The sequence below is a fragment of the Diachasmimorpha longicaudata genome, chromosome 14, assembly GCF_034640455.1.
Source record: "Diachasmimorpha longicaudata isolate KC_UGA_2023 chromosome 14, iyDiaLong2, whole genome shotgun sequence".
Lineage (NCBI taxonomy): Eukaryota > Metazoa > Arthropoda > Insecta > Hymenoptera > Braconidae > Diachasmimorpha > Diachasmimorpha longicaudata.
In genome coordinates this window covers 4,992,851-5,017,279 of record NC_087238.1, presented here as the reverse complement: position 1 = coordinate 5,017,279, position 24,429 = coordinate 4,992,851, and the positions used below count along the sequence as shown (strand labels likewise).

The 24,429-nt window shown below is 39.3% G+C and overlaps 4 protein-coding genes across 7 annotated transcripts in view; 3 read left to right on the top strand and 1 right to left on the bottom strand.

Moving 5' to 3' along the window:
• Nucleotides 1-23,936, bottom strand: part of LOC135169288 (uncharacterized) — a 41,488-nt gene extending 17,552 nt beyond the window's left edge. Inside the window, exons 1-3 of one of the 2 annotated variants that reach the window (XM_064134146.1) lie at nt 9,661-9,850; nt 3,612-4,022; nt 2,080-2,219 (exon numbers count right to left, since the gene is read on the bottom strand). In XM_064134146.1, the coding sequence (XP_063990216.1) occupies nt 2,080-2,218 (139 nt within the window). In that variant the 5' untranslated portion in view covers nt 2,219; nt 3,612-4,022; nt 9,661-9,850. Of the gene's footprint in view, nt 1-2,079; nt 2,220-3,611; nt 4,023-9,660; nt 9,851-23,579 lie in introns of those variants that run through there. The other variant, XM_064134145.1, reaches the window with a different exon arrangement.
• On the top strand, nt 13,321-16,413 carry LOC135169296 (uncharacterized). 2 transcript variants are annotated; one of them, XM_064134158.1, is made up of 4 exons: nt 13,321-13,536; nt 13,898-14,054; nt 15,704-15,773; nt 15,836-16,413. In XM_064134158.1, the coding sequence occupies exons 1-4, from the start codon at nt 13,405-13,407 to the stop codon at nt 15,861-15,863; spliced, it is 387 nt and encodes a 128-aa protein (XP_063990228.1). In that variant the 5' UTR covers nt 13,321-13,404; the 3' UTR covers nt 15,864-16,413. The 2 variants fall into 2 exon arrangements, with proteins under 2 accessions (XP_063990228.1, XP_063990227.1); XM_064134157.1 differs by lacking the exons at nt 15,704-15,773; nt 15,836-16,413 and adding an exon at nt 14,292-14,551 and having other exon boundaries at nt 13,368-13,536.
• On the top strand, nt 18,600-19,660 carry LOC135169297 (uncharacterized). 2 transcript variants are annotated; one of them, XM_064134161.1, is made up of 2 exons: nt 18,600-18,695; nt 19,392-19,660. In XM_064134161.1, the coding sequence occupies exon 2, from the start codon at nt 19,406-19,408 to the stop codon at nt 19,655-19,657; it is 252 nt and encodes an 83-aa protein (XP_063990231.1). In that variant the 5' UTR covers nt 18,600-18,695; nt 19,392-19,405; the 3' UTR covers nt 19,658-19,660. The 2 variants fall into 2 exon arrangements, with proteins under 2 accessions (XP_063990231.1, XP_063990229.1); XM_064134159.1 differs by lacking the exon at nt 18,600-18,695 and adding an exon at nt 18,714-18,857.
• LOC135169294 (uncharacterized) lies at nt 19,952-22,109 on the top strand. The gene has a single exon (XM_064134155.1). It carries the CDS (start codon nt 19,954-19,956, stop codon nt 20,677-20,679), a length of 726 nt encoding a protein of 241 aa, XP_063990225.1. The 5' UTR covers nt 19,952-19,953; the 3' UTR covers nt 20,680-22,109.
• Nucleotides 23,937-24,429: the final 493 nt, after the last annotated feature.

The following is a 24,429-nucleotide window of genomic DNA, read 5'->3' as shown; positions in this document are numbered from 1 at the left end:
TCTTTTAAAATAAATAAATAATAATTCGATAGTGGTGATTCAGACAAATTGACTCCTGAAGAAAATCTCTAGATGTGATCTCCTCGATGAAGAACAGGTTGATGCATCGGACAGTTATGGACGTGATAATGTCGAGAGGTTTTTGATGATGAAATATCGAAATATCGTGGCTGAGGGGTGTGCATGTATATTAACTCTTCGTGTCACTCGCAAAGCCACCCCAATACCCATACGTATGTCACTAATCCACGTAATCTCGGATTCTCAACGGGAGATGCTATGTGCCACTGTCATAGTACCAGTTTCAGTATCTGCTCGTGTCATATGCACATTCTCGTAGGTTACATGCCTTTCGACGGTCACGATTTCAATAATTCCCTTTGACTCGTCTGGGACCATGGGAGGATACCATGCACGCCCCAAATTGTTGGTAAATTATAGTCAAATATTGGGATTAAATTGCTGGAAATTTTTGGGGAATTACAGGATGGAATCCTGGTGCATTTGGAATATTTACAGGACGCCATGTTTGTTTAGCAGCACATCGATTCGACGAGAGAGCGATTATAGCTGCTAATTGGAAATCGGAGATTGATATTTGAAATTTTAATGGAACGAGAAACTCGTGGGAAAAAGTAGTTGCCCTGGATCAGGTGAGGGAAACCACAATTTTTGGTTTCTTTGAGTGGAAGTGAAAGGAAAATTTGATGATCGCACGTTAAGGTTTTCCCCCCCTCATGGGCATCCATTTCGCGAGGAAACTCCTCGGATAATAATCGATCATATACCACACAAAAGCCCCACGTCATTCGATACCTGGGGTAACTTCAACTTCGGTTGGTCCTTCTGGAACATATCAAATCCCAATGTAACGACGGGTAAACATGGATGGCTGTATATGTTACGTTATATCCGGGGAAAAATAGTACAACGGCGGATCGTTGGGGGAAAAAAAAAAGATCAACGGGATTTTTCTACACAGGATCATCCACCTACGTACATATGCCACGTCCGCTCGGTCGTACATTACAGGGTGCAAAGAGAGAGAGACAGTCAGTGAGTGAGTGAGAGAGAAAAAAAAAATTGCGGAAGGGGAAACAGTGAGAATGGATGACATGCGTGGAATTTATCGACTGTCAACTCGAATGACATTTTTTGTCTTTCAAGCTCGAGTCAAAATTACTCTCGTTTGAGTGTTCAATGCATTTTGGATTCTGAGAGATTCTGTTCGCATATGTGTCAGAAAAAAAGCACCAACTGTTCCGAAATGGGTGGGATATATTTAAAAAATGTGTAATATCAGAGTTCACCAGAATTTCCGAGGAATTTTTTTCTCAAATATTTTCCGGCTCTGTCAGTCTAAAAAATAATGATTAAAAAATATTGTCATGGAAAATTGTTACCAACGGTGAAAGCAATTTGCACCTCCCCTTTTGTCTGTACCTCCTGGTGGCTTGTGATGAACACCGATATAATGCATTGTGAAATTGAATTTATTTTTATTTTCCCGGAGGAAGAGGCAGGGAATTGGGGGAGAACCGGGAATTTTATTGATTCCTTGTTTTCACAATTTCCGGAAAACTTCAAAAGATACGGAATTTCAATAGAGGAATTACGAGGCGTAAGAAAACACATTCAAGACGCCCGATATTTCGATACATCGAGAATATGAGATATTGTGGGGAAATGAAATCCGAGATATATTTTATGGTTTTTTTTTCCTCGGGAAGACCGGAACTGTGGGAAGTTGGCTATTTTTGATAGCCATTATACGATGCAATGATTCGGAAATTCAGCCACATGAGCAAGCATGACCTCTTCAATCATACCCCCAACTATTTTCAAGTCTCATCTGGATTTAACAATAACGCATTCTCGATCAAAGGAAAAATTAATTAATGAACAATTTTAGGGACGAACAAAGGCAGGAGTGATTAATGAACAAACGCCTGATGAGGGATCGGTCGGTGGTTCCAGCCGTGGAAAATTCACGATGAAACCCTCATACACCTGATCGAGATCTGCCCTCACATCCTGATCGGTACCTGCAGCTGCCTGCGAATTAAAAATTCGACTCACTTGAGAGGAAAAGGTCCTGGAGGGCCTGGGCAGCTTGACAGAGTAGAGCCCAGGTTTCTGCCGCGGCTAAGCCGCTGCCTCTCAGGGCGAGGATGTCCCCAGCTACCACTGGCAGCGCGCCGTTGACCTCCGTAGGCATTCTGGAAATAAAAACAGGAGAATAATAAATAAATCAGCTGATTGACATCGAGAAAATCACTAATCCTAATGAATAATTTATGATAAAAAATCATCTAATGATTTTATGATTTTTTTAGAATATTCCAAGGACATTTCACCGACAAATTATTGTCCCATTCGAAAAGTCGTATTTTAGGGTGCGAAAAAAGGTGACAATTCTCCTGGCAATAGCCGGAGGCAGAACGAGACGTCAGCCCGCACGTTGATATTTACCACTTGGATGATACCACCGATATTGGCATGGTCAGCCACGGGAATTATTGGAAGTCAGACATTATTACTCGACCCCAGCCAACCGCCCTCAATATCGCATTCACATCAACGTACACATGTTAATCCACCCCCCCACCCCTCCCCTCATCGCCCATTTTCCCGGGGAAATCGCTCACTAAATTATTCAAAAATCGAGATGTACCAGAGAGTTCTATCTCGATCTCATGATGCGCAACTAAAATTTTAAAACTTCCACCAGCAGTCGACGAATTTCCCCTGACACCGTCATCCCGGGAAATAGGAATTCATTTCCCTGGAACGAGTGAAAAACTGAAATCTTCATAAATTGATTTTTCTCCATCGGCAGTTATTTTTTTTTTCTTATTCGAGAAAAAACGGACGAGTCGAGGGTGACAGGAAGGAAGGAAGGATGTTTGTGATTTAATGGTTGATGGAGTGAAGGTAAAAATAGGCTGATCGAGGTAGAAATACCGAGATTGAAACGGTTGCGATAACTCTATTAAGGGCGCAGTTGGGGGGACATGACGGGGTGGGAGGTTTTGATTCAATCGAAGTGACTTGTTCCTGTGATTCGGCGTCAGGTGACTGGCTAGTTGTACATAGCACATTTGCCAGATGCAATTCAATTTTCAATGGGGATAAGTGGTTTATCACACGACTTAATTCCCATGATGACGATTGACTCGGTCTGTTTATTGCGTTGGGATTTATCGGGGCCATTAATTCGAAAGAAAGTCATATCAAGTCTTCGTTGGAAAATTTGATTTTCTGAGAAATAATCAGCAGATAAAAATTTATTTTCGTTTCGAGACGACATTTTCTTCTAAATTATTTATTATATACAACCATACACCTCTTAGAGGTAATAACAACATAATTCAATTATTTATAAATTATTCGTGACCCCTAAGGGCCATTTTTTTGACTAAAAAATCGACTGGAAATTTACCCTCGAGAACAGACTCGATTTTTCTTAATTTTCCCCAGGAAAATTGATATTAAAAAATTATTTTATAAAATTTAACAACTGATTATGCCTCATTACTATGAAAAATGCATGACGCACACATGAACTGAACAAAGGGGCTATTCATCCGCCATTTTCCCCAGATACTAACCTCAGACATCGTCGACAGGTGCATCGGCCCTTGGGGCCACTCTTGCATTTATAATTTCGTGCGGTGCAATTTGACTCGCTGGCACTGCTGGCAGATAATACACCAGACACGAGACAACGACGAGAAATAAAAAAAATAGGAAAACGAGGTCAAACATCAAAAGTGAGTTCAGTGTCATCAACTGCATTGTGGGCTTTTAACCTTATTCACCATAACACCACCATAATTATCAGATTATCTACGCTCCGGTAAACTGCATTGTCGATCAGTCACTCGTTCAACAATTTCACCACTCGTTCACACACATTATTTTTCACTCATGTTTTTATGGATTTTCAATTTTTAATCTCGAATCCAATCCGATGACATCATTGACATCTGTCAAGGGTACTTTTTGCGCTTTTCTAAACACTAAAAATTCCCTTAATTTTTCAGCATTTCCCTTTTTCAAATAAATAAAAAATTATGGAAAAATGAAAAAGAAATATATTTCCACAGGAAATAAATTTATTCCAATCAAATTAATCATTTTGAATGTCCGACCAGGCAATATGGTTTTAAATAAATAAATAACTGATGAGCTTTAGATTTTAGCGGTTGGAACGTGCGATTTTCGAGGAAACGTATTCATAAATTGATAATTCCAGCGAGAATAGCCCGCAAATTCACTGCAGTGACGTTTGCGTAGAAATTTCAAACTGTTTAACCTGAATGTAATGTTTAAACAAATATATTTGTAAACCAGCGTTCGGAATTCAGAGTGAGTGAGTGTTGAGGGAGAAACTTGGAAACTGGCGCTTGATATATTTGCATGTTGTGGATGTTACGTTAACACAGTCATTGGTTCTCGGGCATTTCACCCACCCGTCTGCACGCCTGGGATAATAGGAAAATGATACCCAAAAATAAAAACAAAAATGGAAAACCCAAATTGTTAACGGATTCGAATCGAAATTCTAATGGCAGAACAGATAATTCAGGGCAATTTCGTCATTTTATTTCGCATTTATTTCTGGAGATGAAAAATTATAAAAATATTTTGTTAATTTGTATTTAATTACTCGTTAATTGGAATGTTAAAGAGCAAATACTAATTTATAAACCTCATTGAGAAGTAGAAAATGATGGAAAGTGTTTAATAAATGCTCTCAATTTTTCCAACCGAGCGCGATTAACACGTAAATCAGACGTAAACGTAATTATAAATCTCGACTCACAACGTAAGTAAAAAATTACGTGGGTTGAGAATAAACCTGCGCATTAATTTCCGGGATTGATTAATTCTCATTCTGTGACGTCGCATGCGTGCAACGTGAAACCCACCCTCCTCCCTCTAATTACCCAATTCAGTCAAAAATAAATCGTGGAACAAAGTAAAAAAAAATCGATTCAAAAATGCCCCAGAAACCCCTCATTGTGGGGGATTTTTGCACCACCCAGGGTGACAAATTGCACCTCATTGGGATTCCCCGAAGTTTCAATAGAACGAATCTTAAATAAAAAATAATCAAATGCTCCAATTTTTTTATTTGCTCTTTTCAGTTTGAAAATTTCCTTTCCACTGATGAACGAACCGCACTCGTGACTGCAACACATCTCCAGCAGAAACCAATTTCTCACCCTTTTAATTTTGTACAGCTGAACCAGACAGAAATAAACCGACACGTTTACGCCCCAAGAGTCAACCGTAGGACGTAAAGTCCTCCTGAGAACAATTGATCAGCGATTAGCGGCGTCTCCTCGACTACAAGTTTCTTTTGTATCGTGAAAAAAGGCATCGAGTCCATCGACTGCACCCGGGAACGTGGTTACACCACAATGACAACCCCCTGCACCAGACGAAGAGGCGGAATCTAAGTGTCGCGAAGGAGTGGTGGTGAATGGGGTGAAAATTTGCTCGATGTCACTAACAAAGGTTTCTCCAGCGATTGGAAATGAAACTTGTCCGGCGCACTACCGCACCTCCTGCGTCGAGGGACAAGTGGGCTAATCCTTTCGATACCTTTAACTCCGATTGAACTATTTTCTCATCAATTTTTTTATCAGAAAATCTATAGGACCCGGGATTTTATTGAGATCAACACGAGAGTTCATCCTCTAGTATCAGATATTTTTTGATTCGTTTTCCAGTCCAGATGAGGCCCAATCAACTGCACGAAACCAAAACGATAATTATTTAGATCAGAGTCAGATCATTTTTACAAAAAAAAAAAAATCCCTTTAAAATTAAATAAACATAATATTACATAAATTATCTTTATTATTCACTTGACGCTGGGACAAACAAAATCACTCATCGAATTCTCGAATTTTAAACTGAATTATTTCGAAAATCCCTAATTATGATCATCCGGTAAAATAAAAAAATAAAAAATTTCTCATTAAATCCAAGTCGGCAAATGAAATGCCGGCAATTACCGGGCTATCCATACCCCCGTTAATTTATATCCTACCCCGAACTCGATCCATAGGGTCCAAGTGCCTTCCCCCCTCTCCCTCCCCCACGCGACAAATTCCAATTATATCAATTGAAACGGTGAGAAGGCGTTTCTCGGGAGATAATAGTTCTCCGGTTCGACCATCGAGTTATCGATGAACCTCCTTAACCCAGTATACCTATCCACTTGTTTACGGAGGAGGAGGGGGAGGGGAGGGGGGGGGTGTCTCACAGCGATAGGTTAAACCCACCCCCAACCAGTAGTTCGGTACACGCGCACACAAACTTATATCGTAACTCGTAAATACATGACTGGGGCTCATTCCGCTTCCTTTCCCTCGTATACCCTCCGTTCATTTAAAGAGACGATAAGAGAAAGTGGTGGTGATAACAGCTGGGGCATCGCCATTACGAATCATATTCGGTTCTCCCTCCCCCCGTTCATGAAATTCGAGACGGAAATTTTTTTTTCAATATAAAATGATGGAAAAAAAATATTTCCGGTTAATTTTTGAATTCTTATTGAGGGAATGTGAATTTTTCGCTGAATTTCGGCTACAATTTCTTGAGAGGACACGGAAAAAAGGATTTTCGTCCAATGAAGGATATACGCATCCACCTCCCCTACTGCTGCACTCGGGATTGAAATGAAACAATAATTTAAATGCCAGTGCCAGTTCCTTATTTGATTTTATATCCCATTATTACTTTCTTTTTGTTTCCTCGAGGCATTTTAAAAAAATCCCGGGCTCCGGATGAAAGAAGGGGAACCCCCGCCGCCTCGTTAAGCCGCGCTAAAGCGCCACTCCGTCGTAGCCACAGCACTGAGATTAAAAATATATTCATACACGTACATACAAATAAACCCGTTTTTTCAGCCGTAGATATACAGTGGCTGAGTTTGCTCCGGTGATTCTGAGCGCGAGTAATTACACAAGGCAACGCTCTTACGGACGTTGGTAAGTACGAAGGATAAATGAAAGAGAGAAAGCAAAATCTAAATGAGTTGAATGAATTTTGAATGTAGATGTGAAGGAAAATGGAGGCATCAGAAATGTAAAATAGTTTTTGCAAATGGAAAATTGTTTTTGCCCATGAAAAATAGCTTTTGCCAATGGAAAATAGTTTTTCCAAATGGAAAATAATTTTTAAACCTGATTAACAGTGACAAACTCGACTTGAATTTTTTTTTTCGAAAAATCCAGGTGAAAATCCTCTGCTCACCTTCCCAACCCTCACCGTAAACGTTATAATTTTCTCAATTTATTTTCTGATACGAATATCCCCAGATTTTCAAAAAAAATCCCACTTTTCAAGTCTAACATTCGGTCAATTATTATTTTAAAAATGAAAATATTGATTATGACAGAAGTCTGAGTCAATACACAGCCAAATCGATCTTTATTGAACTAAAATCAATGAAAAATCATTTATAGAGTTACGCGGCTTGTGATTGCCGATTAAAAAATAAAAAGTATAATTAAAATTAATCACTAATTAGTACAGACGTTTGGAAAATGCAAATGTCTTCGTTGCGGCAGGAGCCTCGTTTATAAATTTTCCATCACAGCTCTGTAATTGAAAAAAAAAAACAATATGAAAAGACTTCTAAATTATCCCTCACCTATTTCCCCATCCACCCCTCAATTTCATGAATAAACTTTCATCCATACAACAACATCACAGCCGTGCATTTCCATTTCACCAGATTGTCGTACCGGTAATATGCATCACGATTTAATAACTACGTCTACGCTGAGCTACTGACTTTTAAACATGACTACATACACTCATATGCGATAAGTCTGTCCCTAACGTTTCTGGTGCAGTCAATCAAAAAAAAGGGGTGGACGCGCTGATGGGGATGAATTTATTTGATAGAAAAAAACTGACTTAACGAGGAAACATTAATCAGGTCATATTCGAATCGATCAACCCTAGAATCTTGTTAATAAAAATATCCAGGTGATGAACTCATACTCCAACTCAAAGCCAGTTGTCTCACCCCTTTGAATTTTCAACCCGGTGAACAAGGAAACCAGCGGGGGGTGCGTTTGTTTGTCAGCGAAAAGCAAGATAAATGTGACATGTATTAGCAATTAAAGTTGCAACAGCGATACAAAGTGAGGCTCATCGATACATGAAAGGGTGTCACTAGAGTATTCCCTGTCACATTATATCCTGGAGACTTAAAGTTCTAGAAGGGTAGGGGGATGAAAGTGGGGTTTACAAGTTATACGCAGCGCGTGAGTCCATTAAGCTTTGGTTGTATAGACTCAATGAAAACTTTGTGTATTAATTTTGTAAAAAGTTTTTGCGTGAAGACTCCTGAGATGGAAAGCCGTTTATAGGGTTGAAGTAGATAATAAGATGAGGGTTTTTCTTTTGAAATATTCAATTTACCCCCCCGATTTTACTGGGGGTTTGACCGGTTTTGATAGACGAAAGTTTGCGGAGGAAAAGGAGAAGAAAAATTTAGTGAAAATGACAAATAATTGCGATTAATTATCGAAGGGAGTTGGCATTGAATATTTAATTGATAGGACAATTTAAAAAGGGGGGGTTTCAGCTTCCGGCGGTTGATAACTGATGATAATAGTATTTAACTGGCGATTCAACGTTATTTAAAAATGAAATATTCCACAGTTTTTAAGTGAAAAACATTCGGTTGAATTTAACATCCCCCGGGTGAAGGCCCTCGGGGGTTGGTCGCGTTGACAAATTCCCTCTCGCAATCAAAACCCGCGATTTTTTTTTATATTCGTGAATTTTCCTTTGATTATAACAATCGTTCAATTGTTCATTATAATTCTATTTATTCGCAGCTATTAAATGCCGGGAATTTTCAAATTTCTAATTTTTAAATTTTTTCATTGAACAAATTTACGATACATCATTTTCTTTCCACCCTCGGAATTGAAATTAAACCCTTAAAAGTACGAAACCGACGCGGACAACATTTTTCTCCCCAAAGAGAAATAATTGCTTCTCCTACATGACTAATGTATTCCTCGCCAACGTAAAATTTCTCTCTTGCAAATTATATTCTCCTGAATTGTGTGAAGTGATAAAAGAGCCCAGTAAAAAATTTTCGTCTGAAATTTCTGAATTTTTATTAAAATTTGAAATTTCATAAAATTAATAAAACGAAGAGTCAATTATTTATGAAATTTCCCTTTTTAAAAAGAGATTTCAAAATCATCGGAAATATTTTCAATCACATTTTCTGAATTTTTCTCACCACGTGCAACAGATATCTGGCTCTCACTTTTCTATAACGCGACTGAGGGAGGGTGCAGAGGGGGTGGTATTCGTGGAGTGTTGGGTTCAAAGGTGCGACAGTCAAGGGGGCGTTCTACCGTAATTAATGATCCACACAATTCTCCGAACTGATTGCCCGTCCCCAGCAGCAATATCTCAAATAAATTAGCATCTCAATATATTTCCATAGCCTGGAAAATATAACGGAAACATGTGATTGATTCACTGGGTGAGGATCACGTCGACGATATCAATTCTCCATTTTTCGGATGAATAAAAAAATTCATCATTCAAACAGGACAAATTGTCCAAAAATTTTTCAATAAAAAAGAGACAGTTATCGATGACTACCAGATTTTCCCACATTATCACTCCCGAAAATTCCAATTTCCCGCCGATCGCATTGTCAATTGAATTAAATTCAAAAAATCCTCGGAGAAAATATCAAAACAGTATCTCAAAATTTTATTAACAACAAATTGCGTTAAAAATTCAATCAAATTCGCGATTTATCGATGTGAATATTTGCGGAGACCCGCGCGCTTCCAATGCCGATGAGGAACTGAACGCACTGAGGCACATTGAGGTGTGCGCGGTGTTTCCAACCCCTTTCTTCATCCCCCCCTTTCCCCTTCCCATCACCACCCACGACAGCCCCGACCTGTCCTCCTCGATTCTTCTGTACACCCCCGCATTCACTCAACTCGCCTCCACATTTCACATCAAACGCGCATCCACCCACGCAACTGTTGCTCTCGCTCTGGCATCTATTATCCATCTTATCTTGATTTTTTTGCTCTATTGTTCTTGCTCCTTTTGTTGGAATGAGAAAAAAAAATTGCCAATTTTCCCCTCTGATTTTTCGATGGACGAGAAAGAAAAGAATCAGCTTTTGGGATTTTTAAACTACTGGATAATCACATTTTCATTGATTTAAATACTAATTATAGTCTACAATCTTGTGGGACTGCAACAGTAATTAGGGTAAATTTAAATACAATTGTGGACATGATCCCGCAAATAATTAAAAAAATTATATTTTTTCATGTAAAATTCCTCCTAAAATAATCAATAATCACTTCCCTTCACTCAGACAACTGATTTCCCACCCCCAGGATTTATTTAAATTCCAGGCAAATACTGGATCATATGATATTTCAAAAGAACTTTCGAAATTTATTGAGAATTTTTCTATCAGTCCATTCTCCAATGGAATGTTACCAACAGAATTCGTAAATATTTTGACGTAAGAATTTATCGACAGAAGTTCCCGAGAGGATTCAAAAGTTTCCTGCGGACGTATTTAGAGACGTCATTGAATGCAAAAGCTCAGGAAAAAAAAGTTTTCCCCGATGCACTGAGATAAGTGCGACAGAAAACGAGGGGAAATAAGCGACTGGAGTGGAAGCGCGAGTAGTTGAGAATGAAGTTGTATTTTCGAGATAGATATCGACTAGTTTTCAACGTATACCCGGCCCTAGAGTGCCGCCTGAGACCGATAAAACTTTGTCCTTTCCACACAGTTAGAAATAAAATGTGTATCACCCGGTGCAAACTCATTCAACTCAGTGGTGCCACTGGCTTTAATGAAGAAAAAGATCATTTGTAAATTCTGTTGTGCTTTTCCTGGAGATTTAAATTGGTGGGGAATTTTTATGTTGGGGAGATAATTATGTAGAATTTTTGCCGAAATTATTGCGCCCCAATTTCCCGTATAAATGACCGGGTGGAAAAATCATTTTTACTCCTCTTCTGGTTTTTATGGAATATTTTTTCGAATATTTATTGACTATTGATCTGGAAATTTATGGTGGCGATTGGAGATTTTTTTGCGATTATGGGTCATCGGAAAAGTTCCTAGAGGGGGGTAGATATGCGATCCTACGGAACTATCTAATTTATGGTGCGATGTGAGACATTTCCAAAAGTTTATCTGCGTGAAGGTCCCTTAGTCATCTCAAATTTGATTCAATCTAAAACAATTAATGACTTATTTATTTTGGTATGACTAGTATTGACGGAGAGAAGTGACGATATGGGGTGAACACGGTAGTTAGAACCCCTAATTCTTGAGGAGTATTGACTGAAGGGGAGGGCCTCCCCCTGGCTGATTAATCAAGGACAAATGGCCAATGGGAAGTACTGAATGGCCGAAAATAAGAATTGCTTGTCGATATTAGAGACTAGAGAATTTATGTTGATGTTATTGGTCAGCATTACCAGGCGCGATCAATATTTATTCCGGAAATTTCAGGGTAATAATTTCTCAAGAAGAATAATTTACAATTTATTCCATAGAAAATCGATTTTTTTTTTTGCTTTTTTGGAGAGAATTTTATCGAACTTTTGCTCTCACCCCGGAATTTCGAAACTTCAACGTCATTTTTACTGAATATTTATCTCGGTGTAACAAACCGTAAAATTCAATATTCCCACAATTATCTCACCCCCAGCAAAAATCAATTTCCAATATCTCCGGACTCAATATCAGGGATAATATATAGCAGTGACAAAATTGGCTCGCGAAGGTATGAAGGTAAGCATTTCGCTAAACTGAAATTTAATCCCATTAATCCAAAGTTTCACGGCTGGAAAGTATCGAAAGCACGGAACCAGACTCATTCACACGAACGAGAGTCTCAGTGAATTTTGCATCTGTATTTGTATTTGAATTCGGAAGGAAAAGTTGCCAGGCCGGAGAGATTTCAATAGTGAATAAAAAAAAAAATGGGGGTAAGGGTGAAACAGGAAAAGGGTGGGGGAGAAAAAAAAAAGCAGCAAACGTTTGCCCTCCGGCATTTCTTCTCAATGGATGCCAGCATTTTGCCCAGGACGATCCGCCCCCAGGTGCTTCTTGAAGCAAAACTTCGATGCTGGGATTCCAGCTTCAGATGTTCAACTATTCACCCCCTATTCCTCCAACCCCTCGACCATTTACATCCGGTGATGTAACAATTTCGTGTTATCATCGCGATGGAGATACGGTAAAAAATGTCAGAGTCAAGTGGACGGTATTTTTATAAAAAACAATTGATTGAATTCAGGGGGTTGGTCGTTATGGGGAACGAATGAACAATTTTTAAATTGCAGTAGAAGTTTCTCTGAAGTATTTTATTTGTGTGGGGATATGGAAGAGGGAAGTCACGGGTAGAGCCAGAGGAACTGATCATTTGAAGTGAATAAATGAATTGACGAGAAGTGAAAAAAATTGAAGAGTAATAAAATGCAAATTTTTTTAGTTAACAAAATACCATCCGGTCAGAATTATCGTAATTAAATTTTCCGAAATGAGGATCCTCCTCATAAATCACTAATAGAATTTGTTTACCAAAGGGTAGACTATTTTTAATAATAAAAATTCCGATTCTGCGATTTTATCGCACCATAAACATTATTTTTTACGTAAAAATCGATCAATACTTCCACCGATTTCTGGGAATTTGCAATCAACCCCAATGATGTCACAAAGTCTGTCATCCGATTGATTTCTACAATCGATCGATCGCCTGAATCAACAAACTGTCGATAATTTTATTAAATGTTTATCACAGATTCGATTTTTTTCCGCTAGACATCTTATCTGTAAACACGACCAGCACATCCAGAATTTTAAATGAATCAGTGGGAAAATAAGCAAATGATTGTCACTTCAAAGTTTCCCTCGAATCTCCGAAAGCCGTCGAAACATCCGGCTTAACAAAAAAACATAAAAAAATAATCAACAATCTCTTTCATCCACCCCATCCCCATCAACAAAAGCCACTGTACGATATCCCAGTTTGTCCCACATTTGTGAATCGTACGTGATTCAGGGCAGAGTGTGGAATTGAAATAGAGCGTGGAGCTCGCCACCTTGTTCTCCTTTTGTTCTTTATGTTTTCGTCATAATTATAGTATCAAGAGCAGGAATAAACTACACTCAAATCAACAATGCAGCATATTTGTATTCCTGGTACGTACGTACAGTATGCCGGTTGATAAAAGTTGAAAAAGTGAAACTATGCTGGCGATGATAAGGTACATGAGGTACATAAGGTACTCGATGCTATATAAAATCAGTAAACAGCTTGGACAGCCAGTAATCAGCCAGTCGTCATGACGTTCAGTCTAGTCCAGTTCATCGTTCTCATCAACAGTGTTGTCTTCGTCGTTGGAATCGACGTCAGAGTCCTGGGCGATGCTGATTTCCGATTCAGCTCAGAAGACGCTGTCAGCGTGAAGGATCTGGTGAGCAAGTTCTTCCTCCAAATTTTCAAACCACCTGAATGATCCTGCAGAGATCAATCCTTTTATTATCCCACGTAAAAAATTATCTGCTGAATAACTCCCAGAAGTTGATCTCCCTGAAGATGTCCCTGGTGACCCAGAACGATTCCCTGGAAGATCTTTGGAAGAGAATATTTGTTTATTCAGTTCTGAATGTGATTTTGGAAAGGGAAAATTATGAGAAAGTTCTCCTGGGAATGATTTTGGATCCCAAGAGAAACTTCTGATGATTTTTCTGACGATTTCTGGAGGATCTTCACTGCCAAAGATTTTTATACAAAGACTGTTCTTCAATTTTTCAATATTTCGATGAATATCACAGGCGAAGCAGCTTGATGACAACAGAGCTATGCGGTTCATTGGAGATTTGACGATTGGGGAACGTCAGCCCTCTGAGACTGTATTCAGCCGGACTATAGAGGTCTCCAATCCAACCCCAGAGGTTTATCGAACTTCCATCAGTGTTAGCGTTGACAATGGTACGATAAATTATTTAACAATTTTTTTTAGATTATCGTTACACGTCTAGAAATTTTCGGGAATAATTCTACACAGAAAAAACTAAATTCTTTTGCCCAGAATATTCACCTGCCCCTTCAGAATCTATATAAATAAATATTAGGCTCTAACAACCCGAAATTCCCGGAAATATCTGTGAAATTTTCCTAATTAATTGTTTATTCGTGTCCTTAAATTAATTTCCGCTTGATGGGCAGGGATTATCCACTACTTGAGTGTCATTAACGACCCTGGGAGCTACGCGGTCGCCTGTGACGAACGGTACAGCCTCGGCGGATCCAGGAGTCGTTTCGATTTGAGAGTAACGCCTAGAAGTGAAAATACCCTCACTCTCATTATCGCAGCACATTAATTAATAAATATTGAGTAACGTGGGATCAGGGTCTTTGTATCGAATACAAAATTTAAGATTGAACTATTTGGAAATTAATCAAAAAATAAATGTTATGAAATATAATTATTCCTATGTCATCATCGCCTTTAATTTACTTTACTATTATTTTTTAAATAGGAAAAAATATTCTCCCAATCAAATATTCTTCTGATAAGAATTTAAATCGAGTCTCTGAATGGAACATCAAATTCACTTCTCTCTGAATCCAAATTGCTGCTATTCATCGAATTATGATGAAGAGGTGATGCAGATAAAATCAATCCCAACAATAATTACCGCAGATCAATATTAACTCAAAAGTTCTCGTATTAATCTGTATCAGCCCTGTGTCATCAACTTGATAACTCAATCAAACGTTGAACCGTCGGGCAAATATTGGCAATCCGAGGAGATTGAATGACAAAATATCACCCAGTGATTTTAATCACACAAAATGAAATTACAAAGCTGAATAGTTTTGGGGATTTTTTATCTCCATGTACTCAGTGCAATTTCACTCATCCATTAAAAAATACCTTCCCCCGAGGTGCATTAAAGTCTGAACCTTAATGAATTCTCCAGTCTTTCCTCTGCAATTTCACATCGAGTGAATACTGTTGTTGAGTTAAAGGGGATGGGAGGAAGGAATCCCATTGTGAGGAATACAATCTCGGTCTGATGTCTATTAGACTCTCACCACGGTATCACTGAATTTTTAAAGGGCAAATTTTTGCCCTCAGTATTTTCCCCAAATTTTTAACGTAAAACATTTTTTTCTGGAGGCGAAAAAGTGGTAAATTCGACTGGCATTCGCGGTCCAGATGTTTTGGAAACTTTGGACTTGGCAGATTCTAAGCATCTGAACATCTTGAATATTCATGAAATTCGTGAATTCGTGGAATGCCGTGAATTTTACGGGTGCATCGTGATGGTCGTGATTCCAATGGTTTCAGTGGAAAGGCACGTAAATCGAAATTACGCTGTCAGAATTTTTGGTAAAATTCGTGGAATTTTTTGAAAGCTCCTGGGGACATTCCGAGAATCAATTAAAATTTGAAACCTCTGAAAATCATTTCTGAGTCAAAGCTAGGGACAACCCAAGCAATTTCCAACTTCGATACTTACTCCGTACTCCGGTGTTGATGAAAGTTGTGAGTTTTCTCTGGGGTGAGGGACTGACGCTCTCTCGCCCTTGTGCTTTTCATTGCATCTTGATTCCTTTTTTTTTTTTTCTAGAAATAGGGAACTCGGACGTGTTTCACAGCTGGTGGTGGGTCTTTCAGACCTCTTTCATTCTCAGTGACACGTAAGAATTCATCAGGCTTCTGGAGGCGATGGAGGAATTTAAGTTTCTTATTTTATTTCCAGGAGAAACGGTAAATTCTGTTTCTCGTGACTGACTCCAGGAGGTACAGCGAAGTGATGAAGGGCCTGATGTATTTTCATGTAAACTGATGAAGCAATTTTGGTGATGAAATAAATTGGGGGAATTGTTTAGCCGAGACAGCCCTAGGGGAGACGGATAAAGTGTAAATCAAAGATTGCGTTTAGATATCTGGGGATTTGGATTTTATCCATTGGGTGGAAGGAGCCATTGATTGCAATCTGTTTGATTGATCTTCAGATAAAAAAAAAAAAACAAGTGGATAATCGTGCTTTTGGCACATGCGTGCGATCGTCCAGCTGACATTATTGATAGAAATTTTATTTTCCATTTTTGCTAGTCACCAAACGTCCTGATTTATCATAAAAATATTTGTGGAATAGTCCCACCCCCCCTCCTCCCCCCATGACCTTCGGCCATTCAATTACCCCAATAATCAAAGAATCTGAACCCCGCGACATCTCCACCTCTGCAATCATCAACATCCAATTAACTCTCGAAAATTAACTATCGATTCCCCACCTGCATACCTCCAATTCCTCCATTCATCTGAACAATACCATATAACAATCACCGACTCTCTCGCACGGCAGTCCTCATTATTTCCACGTTGCAACACATTTAAATTAATTTCCTACATTAATACAAATTCAATGAACCGCTGGAAACATAATATTTCTTTCACAGGCCTTTTCCGGTCGTAAAAACCTCCATTAGCGATGAAATTACATTTCCAAATGAGTGCGCTGAGTTTATCATTAATTGATGAAGACAATCCTGAAAATAAAAAATATAATCACCGGGGAAATGTACAATTTTCGAATTACGTAATTCTCAATTGCAAATTTTTATCGTCAGGAGAGTCTGATAAAAAAATTGTTGTGTTTAAAGACTAAATAAAAGGACAACAATTTAAAGATTTCCCGGTTCACCGCGGGATTTGTCTTATCAACAAACGGTAAGACTTCTTCACGATTTGATATTTTATTTATTTTAATAGCTATATAGTCGCAGTTAAAGCGGGAAATTCAAATATAGCAGGCACAGCACGCGGTAATTTTCCATTTGAGGATTAAAAATTTTCGTATCATCGTATCGTATCGTCAAATCGATCGCAAAGCGAAAAAAATCGTTGAGTTCGTGCTTATGCAGAAAATCGGCTGAGCGGTATTGCTTTCCGAGTGCTACAGATGCACCCTCCCCAGTCCTTTTTAGGACTGCCTATATAAGCCCTCAATGTCGGATAAATCTCTTTCCAATACGCATTCAAGGGTGAATTAAATTTCATCATACGAGAATATTTTGAGTGCGGGTGGTACGGTAGAATGCTCATCCCCTCGATAGACTCCGCTCTCACCCACGCAAAATCCGTATACAAACTTGGATGATATATTCCTAAACACAGTGCAGAGATCGTCTGCTCCCGGCAGTGGGAAAATGAGGGGAAAGGGATGTGGAAAGGGTATGTGAGGTTCACTTAAGTAACTTGGCTGGGATGCGTTGGAATATGGCCTACATCGGATGGAGTTTATTCAAAACTAACCGAGGGGATAGGAAAAAGTATTGGTAAATCTGTAGTCCTCCATTTCTTCCCTGAATCTGAGGAAAATGGTGAATGGAATGGGGGATGAATTTATGGATTCGGTGACGGGGGAGTTGTTGTTATTGAATGCATGTGACAAGTGTCTTTTGCAAGGATTTTCTCGATATTTTGGGTGAAAAATATCGTGCCGGGGGATGAGATAAGAATTATTTGGTTGGTGGGGGTTGGGGGGAGGGGGATGAGTGATTGGTGGTGTCATTAGGCTGCCGGTGATTTTTGGATTCGATATAGAAGTTCGAGTTTCTGGATTTTCACAGAAAACTTTTGAGTGACTCCACGATATTCTAGTGAAGATAGTTTCGCGGTAAAATTGAGTTCACAAAAGGATTTCACGATAAGAGATGACTGATTACAAATTCGAAAGTCATTGTACATCTCATGAAGTTGAGAAAGGAAGTCATCAGGGTTTAATCAACTTTTACGTGAATTTTGAATGGATCCAATCTTCCTAAGACAACCAAAGTTATCACCAAATCAAAATTATAAGTCATCAGCACAGTCTCAACACTTATTGGGGGTGATCCATCACCGAGTTCAAGGAAGACGTGCATATCCATAATGAACAGGATATTGATAATGAAGACGAAGTCAAGGACCATTGGAATCTCCTGGAGAATCATCACTTCGCCAATAAGTCCCTCCAACTTCCCTCACAGTTCGGGGTATTTGGGTACTACCCTGACCTCCAAAGCCAATCAACCCTCCAAATCCACCAGGTAAGCACGTGATCCAGCTTACTCAGTTTTCACCCTACCATACATTGTACGATCTAATACCTATCGAGCCGCTCCACCCAAAACCCCATCTTCAGCGTTCCCTGTACCTTACGTTGCATTAGACCAGCGCATGCAATCTCAATCTTCCCACCGCAAGGTGGTCCCATTAGCATCGACGGATTCAGTCCTAAAATCCATTTAAACAAGAATTTCATTAACAAAAAAGTGCCCTCCCAGTACCTGCAGGAGTTAATAGATATCGACTAATCCAAATTCACAACAAATTTACCTAAAAAATTATGAATTCTGATTTCCCTAACGTCAGGGATTTACAATTTTCATATATTTTACATATTTCAAACCCTGAAAGATTCATAAAATCCATTGCTAACACTCTGCACTAGTGGGTAATCTGTAATAAGCTTATGTCTCCCAGTTGGAAGCCCCTGGGTGCAATAATTCACCACCACACCACTGACCCTAACAAAACATTCGAAACAGTCGCAAAATAACTTCATCAGCGAGGTGAGTTCCATTTTCTTCCCCACGTTGTCACATTATAATTTAAAATCCACGATTAAACCCCAACGTGACTATATTCCAAATGTATTAGAGAGAAGACCGGACATTCTAATTCCTAACCTGTGGCTTTTCCTGAAGCTGATGTCAGTGGTGGGCCAAGTTAAGGTGGTTTGAACCCAGTTTGTACGTCACGCGAGTTCAAATAATGAAAGACAAAGTTGGATAGTAGCAGATAGAATAGGGAAGCTCTCGAGTGTCTGTTCACTGGTGATAACGCCTTCCATTTCCCGACCCTTTTAACCCACCCACATCCCCTTGTCACACCAGCCCCCTGAGAGATTTGATGATACGACAGTTTTCTTTAATCGGCTAAAAAAAATTATTGATCTCAATTTTCCCAGAGAGTTGATATCAAAGAGGATGTTGATACCCTGGCTCTATTATAAGATAATCATAATCGCTAAAATAACATAATTAGGTTTCCTATTATTTGTTATTTACCATTTTCGTACAGCACTTATTAACGAACACTCCCTGGCATTGACGTTCCGGGTAAAAATAGTCATCGAGAGCTAATTAATTTATAATGAGTGAAATTTAATGTTCTTTTCCTTTTGAAATTCAATAACCTCTGACGAGTTGGAGATGTTGGAGATCCAGGGACTGTTCGTGAGTAACAAAGTATCAATTATGTTCCAGTGTATCATGACAGTATGAAGAAAAAGGGGAGACAGGACAAGCAGGAGCTGGAGACAAAGGAGAAGAAGAAGGTGGAGGATGTTAATGACGACGATGGCCATAATCAGGGCTTCAGTGATTGGCTGAGATCAGTGGATGGCATAGAAATGATGAGGCTCTTCGTAATAGCTAATTCCCTCCTCGTTTTCATAACAATAGCCTGGCCGAATATGCAGCAGACGTACACCATCATCAAGGAGTACATAACTGGAGAGGAGGACGATTAATCATTCAATTACAAGATCAATTGCAAAAATAAAAATAATTTTATGGGAGTGATATTGAAGGCGTCAGCGAAGCGATTAAAAAGTGTTTACTCTCGGTATTAAGTTTACCTCTTGGGTCCTGATAGAATTGGTGAGGAAGAGGAGAAACGTCTATTGATTTTCGAAGCTCTCGGTGAAGTAATCGCATTATTCGAAGACGTAACAGACAGCAAACGGAAAAGGTTCTGGTTATTCAATTGCTCGAGAGTAAAAAACGAAGAGCAAATTGAAATAGACTGAGTGATACAGGAGTTGAGATGCTTGCTTTTGCACTACGTGGTATTGTACTGATAGCTGTGCTCAGTTGGTACAGTACCAGCGTGTGGAAGATGATCGACAGCTACTTCAAGAACAGATTCGATAAATACTTGAAAGAGGAATTTGAGAAAAATCCGGGAATGAAGGCGGACATGGCAGGTGAGAAACGACAGAAAGTCCTTCCCCAGGAAATTGTTGTTCCAGATTTTTTGGACTCTTGTCAACTGGATTCGTGTCCAGTTGATAAGGCAGAGGCACTCCAGGAAGTTAAAATTTCGTCGACAGGGAACGAGGAGCAAATTAATCAGGTCCTGGAAAAGGAAAATATCTCAGACGTTTCACCTGTGGATAATCTCACAATCAGAGAGGGAAAGAGGGAGGATATCGATGAGGGAGCTGGTGCAAAGGGTGACAGAACAACAAGGGTTGGTAAAAAGGTAGTGGTGGGTAGTCAGGAAGGGCGGAAAAGTAAGAGAAAGAAAGTTAAAACAATAACGCTGACTGTGGAAGACTTTGAAGAGGTCAAGAAGAGAATGGACACTGATGAGTATGACTTTACTGAGTTTGAAGATGAAGAACAACTGCCTGAGGGTATTCCTGTTTCCAAACTGGGCTTCAAGCCAAAAGCGGATATTGGAAATCTTGATAGAGTGACTGAGGATGAATTTTGTCCCATCAGTTTGGAGTACGAGGGTGACTGCAGTGAAATCAAGACATGGCCGTAAATATTCACCCCTCGATAATGGGCTCATTTCCCTGTGAGTGAATGAAAATTGATGAGTTGCATTTTGTCAATCGAGGGGACGAATGTGAGGTAAATGTTGATGATAGCTATTGAGAAACTACCCAGATGCCACTTCTAACAGTACAAACGGGTCATAATACGTCCGGCGGAAGTAATCGATGTGACACATTCGTTTGGCTTTGAATATTTAAAAGCAGAAGTCTTTTAACCAGTGATGAACAACGAATTGCCATTACCGAGAGATAATGATAGACCAGCATTCAAACTCACGGTACTGTTGATAGCTGTAATTGTTGATAATTATTGCCGACCGGATAATCGATAGAAATGATTTACGATCTTTTTCCCTCTCATTAAATTAGGGATAATGTTTTGCGAATTAGTTGATGATTTTTACTGATTAAATGGAATCATAAAACGTTTGAATTTGTTATGTATCCAGTTGTTGTAAATCTGAAGAGTTAATTGAAGTAATTTCGCCTTGAAATAGTCGGGAAGAATATTTTTTTTTAATGACACGAAGGTTGAGAAAACAATTTTTTTGTCATTATACTATTGACATTTCCTTCGGAGCAAATACTTGAAAAATACGTGTTTTCTCTGCATAATGCGGTGATCTCATCGTACGTGCGAAAAAAGTGAAGTTTATGTAACAAAATTAACAAAATGTATTGCGACATCGACGGAAGTCCCTCGCAGCACTCGATAAATATGCGAGGTGTGTACACAAAAGCCAAAAATGGATTAGCCTTGCAGCCGGAACACAATAAGAATACTAATTAATTATTGTCAATGGAAAATGTAAATTACTGTGGAGATTGTAACGAGACCGTAACGAGAAACAATTTTTTCAATTTACGAAGGCTGCACCGAGGATAATCTACGATGGAATGTCAATGAAACCAGGAATAGTAGCAATGCTTCCTGGTGAACGATACGTTAACACCTGTCGGGGTAATTTGTTGATGTAAGTCATCGATAACTAGACACACAAACAGTGTTCACCTCGTTATGCAAAAACTTGTTGCACCGGCGTACTTGACACCGTTACATCTCCCAGTCGAGTTGGACTGGTCTACATTAAGGACCTGAACAGTGTCACTTGTGTGCGTTATGTTATTTCAATGTTCAGGAAAAACACGAGCGATATTTGTGACCTTGAGGGGGGACTGAGAAAAAATGTCCTTTCGAGGAAATTTCTAAGCAACATTGGAAGGTCGCGACCATTATCAGTTGCAATGCTTCGTAAAATACGTAAAATGTCGCAAAAAAATTGTTAAAGTCCTTTAGATTTTCAGGACTAAAAATTGCACCGACCAATGATATTCTCAGGACGACTTTACGACGTTTTCGATACGATATTCATTTTCGAAACACGCAATTAAAAATAAATTTGTACTAATATCCTCAGCTCTTGTTATTCATTCAAATTTCTATCGAAAAATTGCCCAGAGAAATTTCATAATTTTTGATAGAGATTTTGCAAAAAATTACGTCGTCACATTTTCCTTTACATCTCCTAAAAACTGATCGTTCTCTTTTGAAAGTCCTCGGATCATTCTCGCAGTTTCTTTTGAAATTCCCATCAATCACACGATGAAAAATCTCGGTCAACATCTGACGAACCGAATTCCAGGTCGCAATTTCCTCCTCTCAACATCCTCGATCTCTAATTGCAAATAAAAAATTGTTATCATTAATTTATACACCTGAAACACAATTTCCGAAGAAAGCGGAATATCCCTCACCGGTCCACGTGCTTTTTCTCCAGCACGTGACCACTGTCCGCAGGACTAATCGCCACCACAATTAGCCTCGAAGTGAAAGCCCTGAATTAATATCACCGACTAATTAATTAGCTCGAAAAAAGGCACATCGCGACTGCTCAAAAGGGAAGAGCAATCATGGAATTTCACCAGATCCTCATGCACAAACGAGAAAGTTTGCATTTGCGACAGAGGTCAAGAGGTCGTCCAACATCTAAGCAAAAACCGCTAAATAATACAAACGAATGAGCAAAATGCCGAACTTTCTCAAACCAAAGAAATATTATCGAACGTAAAAGAAAATAAGGTAAACCCCATTATTTTTGCATTCGTGATCTTCTTACTGAACCACTCGCAATTTAATTAAAAATACAAGACTAATTTAACAACAACTATTTGCATAAAAGACTAGATCCTTCAAGAATTCGAAAATCCTTTAACCCTTGAAAATTAATTCTGGTCAAAATAATTCTAAAAAATTGAATTTCACGACAAAAAAAATTTGTCTGAGGACAAAAAAATCTACAATTTCATCCTAATGATATAAAATAGGAAAAAACCCTTGAAGTATAATTTTCCCCTCAAAAAACCAAAATGAATGAAGTAAACCCAAAAATTCACCGAATACCATACTTTTATTGTGAAGCAAAAAAGATAAATTTGCCTCGGAATTGTCGGAATTCGGTGGAGCGTCTCAGGTTTCACTAACCGGTGGGGTAGGGGAGTGGGTCGACCTGTTGCACGTTCACTGGGAAAGAGAGGAAGGCATTCCTTTGCAAAGACAACAAGGACAGGAGGGTAGAGGGCGCGACAAGGACGTGAAATAAAGATGGAGCGAGAGAGATGAAAAAAATGCGAGGGAGTGCGGGGGCCCCGGAGGCTGGAAGGACGCAGCCCGCTGGAGGACTCTCCCAAGCGCAGGATTCCTCGACCTAACCTTAAAATCGCCCACAAGGATTTCAAGGATAAAAACAACCGGCGGACCCCCTCCCTCGTCATCCCTCAATCAGAATTAACTCAGTGGTATCAACAACCGAATCACTCCTCCACTCGTCGAAATGCGTTGGAGATGATCCTCAGGTAGAGTCGTATAAGAGAGTAATGGGACTCCTACCTTCTCGTGAAGTTGTTAATCCACTTGATCAGGTTGAGCACAAACACGTTTTGCAGACACTCACGAAGAACTAGTCACCAAGCACAGACAAACACTGAATTACATTGTTGCAATGAAAAATATGAGTGCGTGAGGAAGCGTCACTGGTATCACCAGATTCTGATGGAATGTACAGTGATATTTGATTGAGTCACGTTCGTTGGACCGATGGACTGTCGCTGAAGGACACGGGGAAGCACTTTGGGTCTGATGGGACGCGTGTTTGTGACGGTTAAAGTCGGCGAGGAGTCGGGAATCTGACAACAAGTTCTAACAATGTTACAGCGGTTGACCTGCGCTGATGAACTGGCCAATCGTTCTGCAGAGGCATTCGGAATGGGTCTATGGTGGAGGAGTGGGGGGTGACGAGCCGGGGGACCACCTGCTGCGCGACCTGTTGGGCCCAGGACGACAATGTACTTAGCCGACGAGGGGGTGGCACTAAGAAAACTAATTAATGGACATGATTGTGGATCGTTAGTAGATCATTGTACACGTATTAATTTTGTTTGTAGTCCTGTGGATAATTAGTAATCATTACTTTAATTATGTGGACCGGAAAAAAGATGAAAAAAAATTTTTTTGATTGGAGTAGAGCTAGTTTTGTAGGACATTGCAGTGTTCTAGGAAGTGTTGGTTTCAGTCTTTAATGTTGATTAGGAAGTTATAGAAAATTTATTAATGAGGAGACGAATTTTTAGACAGCGTAGCTCGCCACCAGAATCGACGGTGGCGCCTCTGACCGCCGGGGTCAGTACTAACACGGACATGAGCCTCTGATTTAGTCTACATACTTTGTCAAAAGGCTGGA